This window comes from Trypanosoma equiperdum (genome assembly GCF_001457755.1).
Source record: "Trypanosoma equiperdum strain OVI genome assembly, contig: ctg_1711, whole genome shotgun sequence".
Classification (NCBI taxonomy): Eukaryota; Euglenozoa; class Kinetoplastea; order Trypanosomatida; family Trypanosomatidae; genus Trypanosoma; species Trypanosoma equiperdum.
The window spans coordinates 26,739-38,430 of NW_027123740.1; the positions used below are offsets into that span (position 1 = coordinate 26,739).

At 46.4% G+C, this 11,692-nt stretch overlaps 4 protein-coding genes and 2 pseudogenes across 6 annotated transcripts; all 6 read right to left on the reverse strand.

The window, feature by feature from the left end:
- Positions 1-572: 572 nt before the first annotated feature.
- TEOVI_000676200 (uncharacterized protein) lies at positions 573-1,388 on the reverse strand (the record flags this gene model as incomplete). The annotated part of the gene is made up of 1 exon (XM_067222825.1): positions 573-1,388. One exon carries the CDS (start codon positions 1,386-1,388, stop codon positions 573-575), a length of 816 nt encoding a protein of 271 aa, XP_067078926.1.
- An 869-nt stretch (positions 1,389-2,257) lies between these two features.
- On the reverse strand, positions 2,258-3,646 carry TEOVI_000676300 (RNA pseudouridylate synthase, putative; the record flags this gene model as incomplete). The annotated part of the gene is made up of 1 exon (XM_067222826.1): positions 2,258-3,646. One exon carries the CDS (start codon positions 3,644-3,646, stop codon positions 2,258-2,260), a length of 1,389 nt encoding a protein of 462 aa, XP_067078927.1.
- An 872-nt stretch (positions 3,647-4,518) lies between these two features.
- Positions 4,519-7,758, reverse strand: TEOVI_000676400:pseudogene (annotated as a pseudogene). The gene has a single exon. A coding segment is annotated over exon 1 (3,240 nt).
- A 310-nt stretch (positions 7,759-8,068) lies between these two features.
- TEOVI_000676500 (AAA domain containing protein, putative) lies at positions 8,069-8,602 on the reverse strand (the record flags this gene model as incomplete). The annotated part of the gene is made up of 1 exon (XM_067222827.1): positions 8,069-8,602. The coding sequence occupies one exon, from the start codon at positions 8,600-8,602 to the stop codon at positions 8,069-8,071; it is 534 nt and encodes a 177-aa protein (XP_067078928.1).
- Positions 8,603-9,057: 455 nt separating this feature from the next.
- TEOVI_000676600 (uncharacterized protein) lies at positions 9,058-9,393 on the reverse strand (the record flags this gene model as incomplete). Its single annotated transcript, XM_067222828.1, has 1 exon — positions 9,058-9,393. One exon carries the CDS (start codon positions 9,391-9,393, stop codon positions 9,058-9,060), a length of 336 nt encoding a protein of 111 aa, XP_067078929.1.
- A 387-nt stretch (positions 9,394-9,780) lies between these two features.
- TEOVI_000676700:pseudogene lies at positions 9,781-11,427 on the reverse strand (annotated as a pseudogene). Its single transcript has one exon. A coding segment is annotated over exon 1 (1,647 nt).
- Between the last annotated feature and the right edge of the window lie 265 nt (positions 11,428-11,692).

The window sequence follows — 11,692 nt, forward strand, 5'->3', positions numbered from 1 at the left end:
AAGAAGGGATTGAAAGAAGATACAGGAAATGGGAAACGAGTATAATTTAGCATTGCGAGCACCCGATACAAATACGGAGAGAGAAGAAACATACATACATACATATCTTTTGTCCCTGATTATTGCTATTGTTTGCTCTTACCTTTTATATTTTACTATTACTTTGCTCTGGGTAGTGTACACAAAATGTATGTTTCTTCTTTGTTCTATCGGTTAACTTAGATGGAAGGGCAGCAACGAGGGGGGGCATTTCAAGATTTTTCCTCCCTCATTATTTTGCAAAATTATGTAACCGTCATGCTTTTCATTAAAATCACGAAGCCTTTAACGGTTTGTCGTATTGGCATCATACATAAATTACTGCTTTTGTTACCTGCATCCATCGATTCATACGTTAACCGTTTATATCTATTGTTGTCGTTGCCACTGTTTCCCTCCACGCCGTACTGCATACGTTGTGGAACAAAAAAACAACACTCACCACGACACGTTGTCTCGAAAAATAAAAAAAAACAAATACAACTGATCATAGTCTAGTCTGCTGCTTCATTATGAAATTACAGGCAGAAGCCTCATATTCGTTTAATGGGGGTACTAATAGTCGTGTCCAAACGGCGAGTTTCCTCCCTTACGCAGCGCCGCATTTCATCCAGGGGGAGGCTTAACTGAAACTCGATCTTTTCGCGCTCTTCCCGAAGAATACTTCCACCGCTGGAGAAGGAACTGTAATGCTTGTCGGTTCCACGCCCTCCGTTCTGATGAAGCAGGTACGAGCTGTCATCGGATATACCCGTAGAATGAATATCTTTACTGAAAGAGTGACTGCAGGAACGGTTGTGACGGGATCTGTCATTCACACAATCGTCAAAACTAACACTGTTCGTGCGCCGAAACCCCACAGGGCTTTTATTTGCGCCTGCCCAACGAAACATTAACGGTGATGAAAACCTCGTTTTCTCGCCCCCCTTTGGTGAAGCAAAGCGCTGTGGGGCAATGCGTTTAATGGCGGGAATGGGTGTAGATATGGTGGCACCGCGAAGTGGCAAATAGCAATCAGCTGATAGAAGCGGCTCACCTTCATACGGCTCAGGTATGGCAGCAGGAATGTCCAGCGTGTCGGGCTGAAAGAGATACACTTGGCTGTTGTGCAGAAGCTGTGTGGTGCGTTCTAACCTGTCCCAAGTACAGTGGACATCATTGAAAACAACGGCGGAGTTGACGGCAAATGCACGAGAGATTCCTTTCAGACGAAAATAGTTGTTAAAGGCCGTCGTTGAATAGTTCAAAAGGCGTGAAACAGATGGCCCTGCTGCATCGAAAAGAAAGCGTAGGTTCACCTTCTCCCCATCACAATCCGTGGCAACACAAATAGAGATTCCTCCCATCATCTTTCACTGTAAACCGGCAATGTTAAGCTTTTCCTCCGCAAGATTTACACTTCCCCTTTGTTTTCCTTCCTTTTGTACACACCGCTCTATATAACACACAAGTAATTTTTAAAAATCGTATCTTTGATGTGAGTTTCGGCCCGCGGCCCTTCGATTTTCTTTTCCACTACTCTTCTCTTGTTGTTAGTGTTATTGTCCCTACCTTCGCACTACTGTTATTATTTAGGGCACGAAAGGCTTTATGGCCACGGATGTCTAATAAGCAAATACATGAAACAGTCAAGAAAGGAAGCAGGTAATGAGGAGCACTATGTTGCTTCTAACAATATTCTAGAAAACTCGAGCACTTCACTCTTATCGAAAAAGATGGTGGAGTGGATTCACATCTTTGTTTCTTTCCGGTTGAGGAGCATGTTCCAGCGCGGTGAGCCCCAAACGGAGTTCCACCAAACTAACAAATGGGTATGGAGTTCTCGCTACCGGGGATCCAACAAAGAGGTTACGGCAAATAACACCACCAAGCCTACCGAACACTTATCTCCATCGTTGATCCTTCAACAATATGACGTGACAAAAATTTATAAATAATTTGAAAAAAAAAAGCGTGGTTGGAAGACTACTAACCGCTTCCGAAAACCTCAGCAAGCGCTAGTCTTGCAACAATATGCGGTTAACTTTTGAATGTGAAATGCATCCACTGAACTGAGTTTTTCTAAGCCGTCAAAGTCCGCGGAATTCAAGCGTTTCACCGTAAAGTTTGTAGGTGGTGAATCAATGCGCTGCCTCCACACTGCTCGAAAATTGTGAAGAATTTCGGCACTTTCATTTCTGCAGTGAATAAAACGCCAAGAAGAAATATGTAACGCGCTTCACTGATAACAGAAGGTAGTGATAACCTTTTCTTGGAAACGATGGGATGCCAAGCCACGTACAGCCCTATCGAGGAGGTCCCGCAAAATCTCTGTACCGGATTTATTTTCCTCCAGTTTTGTTGCCTCGTCACATTCCACATCGCTAAGGAACCACTCATGTGGGGCCGCGAAGAACTCCAACCTTTCCCTCGTGGTTGGATGAGTGAAGGTAAGTATGGCGGCATGCAACAAGTGGCGTTTCACGCTCATCCCTTCCACTCCCCACGACATGCTTACAGTTTCTCTGGCACGGTAGAGATATATATCGTCAGCGACAGCATGCAAACCGCCCACCTTGCCAGGAGTCGATGTTTCATACAACTTATCGCCAAGTACAGGAAAGCCAATCTGCGCACAGTGTAAGCGAATTTGGTGAGTCCTCCCTGTCAGAATGTCTACGCGAGCTACGGAGACTCGGAGGGTATCACTGCTACTAAGGATACGAATACGAGAGCATGCTGGTCGCCCGTAGAGTTGTTGATTTTTTCCTACCGAAGCGTGGTAACACGCCATCTTTAATTTCTTTAGTTTGGTGTGTTTCTCCGCATCTTTCATAGAGTCTTTCAGTTCTTCCCAGAGTAAACCAACGCGGTTACATACAATAAATTCATTACCCTCTGGAACGGATCCATCAAGAACTGCAATATATGACTTAGAAACTGACTTATCCATAGTTATAAGTTCGTCGAACTGTGAAGAGGTAACAACCGTAAGGGATTCACCCCCAGTATATTTTGTTAATTGTGCATTCAAAACTTGAGATTGCCTTTCAAACTGTCCAGAAAGAATCCTTGCCGCATGCGCGCTCTTGGCAAGCACAACAAGCCCTGACGTTTCCTTGTCAAGTCGGTGCACAGGGTAATAATTAACCTTCAGGCCACACGTTTCCTTGTTTGTCGCCTTGGAGAGACACATTTCCGCTGTACCATTTGCCGTCTCCCATGTGAAGTTTCCTGCCAGTCGCTGAAGGACACCTACCAAAGTGTTGGCACTATACCGACCACCCTCAGCCACGGGGAGATTTCCGTTTTTGACACAAACGAGGAGAGCCTCGTCACTGTGAAGAACGACGACGTGTTCGTTAATGTCGGGTTCTAAGTGACGTGGGGGATTAAAACATATTTCGTCATTTTGCTGTAGTTCGTAATCCATTGGAACTACGACGCCATGACGGTTATCACCCGCTCCACAACTGTCTCTAGCGGCCTTTATTACCGATAGGTGCCCGTCCCTTGCGTGTTGTTCCCACGCACTGCGCGTAAGGTACGGAAAACGGCAGCAAAGGAAGTCAATCAACAACTCAGGGGGCGCCGCCTTGGGTCTGCTGTAGCGAATGCTGCGTACCATAAGCAAAACTGTGCAAATTCACCCTACATGCTTTATGTTTCGATGTATTCATCGTCATTATCAATATCATCATCGTTATTTTTTTTTCGGAGTAGTTGAACCCTCAATGTGTGGTGTTAGGAAATGGTGAGGAAAAAACATTGACAGTAGTGCAAGAAGTTCGCATAAATTAGAGATGCTTGGATGTGAAAAGACCGAGCCGGAGGCAAGTCATAGTCAAAAGCAATGCCAACCACAGCCAGTGGAATACAAAAGAAAAAAGAAAACAGACGTCATTTAAGCGGCGCAATAACCGAACTGCAGTGTAACGAAAAGACCAAAATAATGAGAGAAGGGGGGAAACACACTGCAGATCCTGTGATAATAATGCATATTGGCTCTCTGACACTCTGCTAATAATTTTTTTCAGAAATTTTTGCTTTTTTTTTTACCTTCACACTTATGAGTTACCGCTCGTGAGCGAACAGTATTGCCTTGTTCTATATTGATTGATCTAAACACCAGCAGGAACGATGTTACCCGACACTATATTTTACCCACAACACCGTAATTGCTGCTTTCGTTTGCGATGCGCTAGTAAGCACGCTAATGAATTGTAATTTACTCTTGCATAACAACATTTATGCCACACAAAGGAAGGATATTTCAAAAATGCTTGACGACATCATCTATGGTGTTGAGAAGACAGTGAGCCTTGAAGAGCATCTGCCCGTTTGCTACTATGTCACCTCATTGTTTATTTCTCTCTCTTTTTTTTACGTCTTCCTTCTTGTAATGACAAAAATGCTCCACTACGATTGCGTCTACTAGTAGAGACAAAGAGGGAATGGGGGAACAGGCAAACACAGAGAAATATTCTACGAATGCGCTGTTCAATCACTAAGTAACTTTGTCTCATCGCCACTTATCCTGAAGTGAACACGGGGGCCGCGGTCAGGACCTACACTTCGAATACTCGCGTTGAAGGCACCTGCTGTATTTTCCATCAAAACAGTGATGAGGTCTTTCATTAGGCCCATTGGAACTTGAGCGCGGACCTCATTCAGGCGCCTTTGTAGTTCGTCACTTTGAAGTTGAGATGCCTCTCGATATATCTGCGCCAAATCCTTCAGGTGCGTAGCGTCGACAAATGGTGGAATCATCATATACATTTCACCCACGCATGTCCTTCCTTGGACCGCCCCAAGTGTGTATTTCCGCAAAACGACGGTTTGTGGCCCACTGCAATCCAGTTGCAGCGGACCATTCAGTTCCTTTTCGGGACACCTGTTAAGTGAAGATGTGAGGAATGAAGTGCACGAGGCGGTGGTGGAGTCGACGTAAAGCGAATTGCTATCGAGGCGTAGAGCCCACTGTACCATTGCTATTGGAGGGACTGCGAGTCTCTGCCGGAAGACGACATTCCCGACCTCGTCGATAAGGTGCACATTAACGTTATGCATAGATGAGGCGTTCATCCTTGCCATAAACTCAGAGCTCTTGGTGCCGACAACGTCGCCACCGCCATCCACCTCACATTTAAGTGAGAGCGTTGGTGGGCACAACAACCTTAGATGTATTTCTTCCATTACCACCATCACACTCGCATCAAGGAACAGTGCTTCGTTCTGGGGCGCAGACATAGTGGATGGTCCACATTTCGTTCCCTTCAAAGTGATGTACGCCTCCGCGCGCAGCGCCCCACTTGCCGTATCACGGGCAATAACATGCACACAATGAGTTGAACCTGCTGGGAATGAATAACCTTGTGGTATCTGTCCTCCCTGCTCTAGGGCGACGAAACCCGTTCCATCCACCTCGAAACTCAACTGACAGGGATTACTTGTGCGAATGTTTTCCATGGTTACACCGTCACACGAAAACTGTAAATAATCTGCGGCGGTCGAGCTGATCACATTGTCCCGTTCCCGCTTAAGTTTGGCCTCGTAGTCCTTCAGCACGCGGCTAAGCAAATCAACCAATGCACGTTCATCAGGATCAGTGGGGGAAATCACCATCAACTGAGCCATAAGTTCTGTTGGTGCGTTCTCACGATACGCCTCAACCAATTTGTGAATAACCCCACCCCGAGTTGCGAGTGCCGCCGCAGGTGGTTCACGAGCAGAAACACGGACGTTGGTGTTTGCGCATGACACTGTAACCGGAGATGCAACCGTTAGTTCTTTCGGGATCTGGTCATCCACATACGCAAGGAGTTGCACATTCGGAAGAGTGTCCCCAGCAAACAAATTAATGGGACGCTGGAAACACTCGAGCAACCGACGGAAGCATCCAATTAAGTACGAAACAAGTTGTTGACCGACCGCTGACTGGGGTTGCGTTATGTTTTGTAGTTCTGCAAGAACAGCTTCAGGATTAAGGCTACATCGCTGGAACAGCTCCAGTAAACGAGCAACCAGGTGCTCGTCAAGGTTCTTTTGAGTCGCTGGCGGGTAATGTGCACAACACGAGGCAACAACGCGACCTGTGGAGGGAGAAAGGGCAGAAAGGGTAACCTTATGACCAGAAGGGACTTGAATACTCGCCACACCACTCAAAGTACACGGCGCACCATTGTTTATGGACGCAGTTATGGTATGTCCAGGGCACTGAATATCAGATACGCTGTCACCTTCCCTCGAAAAGGAAATTGTAGGAACCACTTTGAAGAGGTTCTGAGACACAAACCCTAAAATCACTGTGGCCTCCGGGCTCCTTGGTATAATGTTTTGCACCCCTTGACGACAATCATTGATGTCTGTGCACTGCAAAGCCTTAGCAAGTTCGTTAACCCAGGTTTCACTGTTCAGGAGTGTCCCACCGGAAGGAACCGCCGGTTGGGGTTCCTGTCGCACTGCAACGGGGCCAGCAGCAGCGCTTGGTTGTGCTACAACCTCGAACACCGCAGAAGCTGATCCTTCCCTCACTGTTACAACATGACGTGCATTATCCGTAATGGAGGCACCAACAGCACCGCTAACAACAGGTTGATTATCAACGCTTATCTGAGATAACGTGCTTCCCTTAACCATATGGGCTCCTGCGGCATCTTTTGTAATGCTAAACGTTAGTGGAGGTGGTTGTGTTGATGGTACCACAGCAGTCTGCCGCAAGTAGATCCGACCGGTCATGTCACTAACCTTAATCTGCACGCGGTGAGTCATCCTGTCGGGAAGGGGAAGTTGAACTCTTCCGTATCCGGCAGCTGAGGTGCCATTGTCACCAGTTAATTCAATCATGAACCCATCTGCTGTGGTAACAAAAATTGGTGGAGTATTGGGCCCTTCCGGGGAATCAATTGTTGAGGTTTCCACCTCTGGTACGCGATGCACCGAAGAATCAGATGGTGGCGGCTGCAAGGGGGTGTTGGGCACGTGAGATGGTCGTACTTGCGCCGCTCCTGGAGTTGTCCGCGGGAGGAGCAAAGTGAACGGTCCACTTGCCAGGGAAAGTCGAACTGGACGGTCCTGTACAACATTAATGGATTCTCCGCTTCCGCTGCAGTAGATTACTGCGTTATCAGTAGTTCCAGCGGTACACTGGATCATAACTGTTGAGGATTCAGCCACTGCATGAAATAAAGGTTGGGTCGGCACCAGTCTACTTGCCTGCCTACCGACAAACTCAAGAGAACATTCCTTCGCCTGAATCGGAATTGCATACCACCCCCCAGATGGATAAATCACATCACCATCGGCACAAAGCCTAATATTTTCCGCAGCAAATGAGTCCGATGGGGCACGTAGTCGGAAAATACCTTTTCCTTCCGTTCCGTTAAGTGACATCTTGCAGTAGTGCTTCACTCCTGCACCGTGCACGATAGCGGTGAGGTTGTACTCATGGCCATCCGCCGGGACTGGCACCACGCCGCATCCCGAGGGGAAGTTGATCGACTTTGGAATACCGTCATCTATACTCAATTCGCACTGCAACTTTTGCCCTTTGCTTGGTTGTAGTTTTTCTATGGCAAGATTGGAGCCTGTGATGCGGAGCATCAGTGTCGTATTCTCTTTTCGAATGGCGCCGGCATGGCCATGATTAAGTGCTGGTTGAAGCTTGTAGTCGCCTCTAAACGGGTATCCAGTATCATTCATGTTACACCCCACCGGTGGATACTTCTGTCGAACTGGCATTATTTGTTACGAACAAAGGAGAACAAACCCTATAAGCACAGTAAAAATTTCTTCGTCCTCTTTCCCCTCGCGCTTACCAGTTTAGTAGTATAAAAATAGTAGAGGAGGGTTGGGGGAGAAGGAATTGAAGAGATTTTTTTTTTAAAAAAAAGAAAGTATCGAAAAATCCTTGAGACACACATAAGCTGAAGTAGATAAATCCACAATTAAAAAAATCGCTAGTTCCCTTATTTCATGTTACACTCTTACCTTAACAGTCTCGTTACTCACGAACAAAAGCTTTACACGGATGCCAAACTACTGCTAGTCACTAAACTGCCTGAATGGAACCGACGCGTGACTGAATTAAACTAACTGTCGCCGCCATTTCTTCCAGCGTATTATTATCCCTCACAATAATAATATCTTCATCGTAAGCACCTCTCGCCTCCTCTTCGCATATGCCATGAATTTCAGCCTCCATGTTCTCGTTACGTTTCAGCTCACCGTACTTACGGTCCATCAACCGCTCGAACAAAACCTCCGTAGAAGTTCGCAGCACAACGACGAGATGAAACCAGCGCTTTGGAAAAAGTTCGCTGGAGTGGTAGTCCACGACATGGTTTCCCCCTTGAACCATGATTGGTTCCATGAAGTCTAACAAACGACCTTCATCATCTTCATCGATAACATGGGTGTCAAACTCTTTGTCATACTCAGTGTAGAATTCATTCTCCTTTACAACCTTTCCGACATCTATGCGTGAAAATCCCTCCAACTCTTCCACCAACAGCTCAGCGAGCGAGGTTTTGCCCGTTCCCGGGGTACCTGTGATGAGGATGTTGATTCCTTTCGGCTGTTGCATATTTTTTGTTACGCTGCTGTCATTGTTTGAGAAAAAAGAAATAAGAGGAATGGTGAAATGAAATATAATTGAGCTTCTACAACTGTGAATACAGATGGGCACACATACACACGAATCCACACATACTTGAATATACACGTACATACATGAGCGAGCGGAAATACACAACTAACTTCCCGTGCAAGAAGGAAAGAATAAGCCACTACAAAAGTAAAGAAAAACAAGTGAGCACAGCAGCAATCTGTGGAAGGACGGAATGACCGAACTGCAGCAGACAACACTGCTACAACCACCCTCTGCTCTCTCCATGTGGCGCTTGTGTTCACACCGGTTTGCTCAAGAAAACTTTGTACGGATACATATGGTGCAACATCCATAAAGCAGGCAAACAACGCTAACAAACAAGTATCCGAAATTGTGGTGTCAGCGGAAAAAAAAAACAACCAGTAGCAATGTCAGTGTGGAGAGGAATACCGATCATACCCCTCCCGTTCCCTTTGCTCAGCTCGAAAGCGCTGAAACTCTTTCTCTATGTCCACCTCGCGGCCGCTTTCCTCGTGAAGTGGAGCTCCGCGGTGCCTTTCCCACATATCAAGCGAAAGACGCTTCATTTTCTTAAGTTTTACTGCAGCTAGTGTGTGATTACGCGACTGTTTGTGCTCCTGCCAGATTTTCTTCTGTACAGCCATGTGGCACGTGGTGCACCATAGCTGATCTGTTGGATCCAATAACTCCTTAGCGAGTTGAGAGGGTCGGAGCTGTCGTCCAATGTATCCTTTCCTACGAAGCATACAATAGTTCCAAAGGAATTGTTTCTGTGATAGTTCCAAGCAAGCAGAACATGCCAAAAAAGAATAAGCGAAGCACAAGAGCAAAATAAAAGTAGGTACAATATTTAACATTACAATTATTAAAAAATAGGAAAGCACAGCAGTAGTGCACGCAACGCCAATTATTGAGGACTTCACAACGAGCTCGGATGAAGTGTAAATAAATATGGAGTGAAATTTTTGACTCCATAAAAAGAGGAAGTTTCTCTCCATTTTCCACAACTTAAGCAATAACAAAGCACCAAAGCCCAATTCCATTACACGACCCCAAAGGGCATATAATAGCACCAAGTCGCATGGTGAAGTTAACAAACGCGCATAACTTTTCACTAAGTAGCGTGTGTGACATTATTCATTTTCTTCTTCGTCAGAATTATCGAAGTAGATTTCCGGAAGGGTCTGTTGAGTAACCATGATAAAAGAGTCTGTAATGAAATCAGCTTCATTGGTTGGCAATGGAACTTCGCACTCAGCATCACCGTCAGTTTCATTATCCTCACCCGTACAACTCAAGGTGGATGTTTTATCATCTAAGACGTCTTGATCCCTCAGAGTCAATAATGTGTCCGTGGAGGTGCCCTGTGCCTCTGAAGATCTTCTTTTCATCTGTGTGAGGGTGATTTCAGCCGCAAGCAACGAAGGAAGAATGTCGTCTCCGACGTGGGGCGTTCTTGAGAAATCGTCACTACACTTTGCTGACGCAGCGGAACTACGAGTGGAACCGCGGGATTGTGGCGGATCCGGTAGTGAGTGAGCTGTGCTGCTGTCATCCGATATTTCGAACACAGTTTGTTGCCGTAATTGTTGCGCGGTCCACAAACCGCTACCGTCCGCCTCATCGTACACCAACGTCTCGCACTCAGGTGAGGTACTACTCAACAAAACCTTCCCGCCGCTGCCCTCATAAAATCTCTCTTCCGATACGCTAATAATTGTTCCCACATCTAAACCATCGCTCCACTCGCGTCGGCGCTTCGCCCCCTCACTGACGCCTTGTGTCACAGGTAACCCGGAAAACAGGGATGCAACGGTCGCGCAGAGCGCCCTTAATCGCCCTTTGAAGTGCCTTACTAGCTCACACGGCAAAATGCTCGCACCAGTTAACCCATCAAAGAGGCGCTGCACATGTAGGTTTCGCCTCCTCAACCGATCTACCACATCTTCGAAGAGAAGGTTATCGGTGTACGCGATACGCAACAGGCGATCACCCGCTTTCACTTCAATATAACCGGTCTCCTCAACATGTTTCTCACTCCTTGCCAATGAACACTCCCCATCGTATTTCTCCAGGTGATCGTTTCCAACCTTCGGCCGGATGGTACGGCCATCAACAGTACGAACCGGTCGTTTCACCCCAACTCCTTTCGTGCTAACAAGGGAGAAAAAGCAGCAGATATGCCTTTCCTCCACCTTCCAATCATCCCCCACCACCTCATAACTAAGGGCATCACCGTTTCCTCCAGGTTGAGAAACCCTCAAAAAGTGACGGATCACAACCTGCGGGTATTGTTCCATTATTTCTTGGGCTTCCGCAGTCGTTGACGCACCAGGCACTGTGCCATCGCTGGTTTCCTCTCCACCACACAAAACACAAAAGTACCCACCCCGAAAACAACATCCACAGTTCCTACCACCGGCACCAACACGCCCGTATGATGAGGCACGGCTATGTAATCCACTCACCGGCCGATGGGGTTGCCGTGAGTCGGAGGGGTGAACAACAAAGTACTGATTCAGCCGGAACGCGAGGCCTGTAGCCAACTCCCTATAAGTCGTACATCCTTTTTTAAAGGGTATGAGAACATCACCACGATGATCCTTCTTTTCAATTCGGAAAGAGTGACCACATAAATGAGGGACAGATATCTCCACTTCCACTTCCTCTTCCCTTTCCCCTTCCTCCTTTCTTGTTTTTTCTTCACACGTCGTGAGCGATGGGGAGCATTGGTATAAACTGATGCACACCGTCTCGATAGACATGATGGTGCTTTCCATAAATAAACATATGTTTCTTATATTTTCACTTCCCCCTCAACACACACACCTTTGAATTAGAGAGAAACAGTCTAGCCTTTTTGAAGGGGGGAAGTTTGGGGAAAGACAAAAACAGAAATAAAATGGTAAGACATTCAGCAAAAAAGGAGAAAAAGATCACCGAAGCCACGTTGTTTGGAACCAGAGCAACAAATTGACCTTCACCGACAAGTGTGATTGAAAAATACAAACAGTTACACAATTCACACGAAAATTTAAAAAAAAA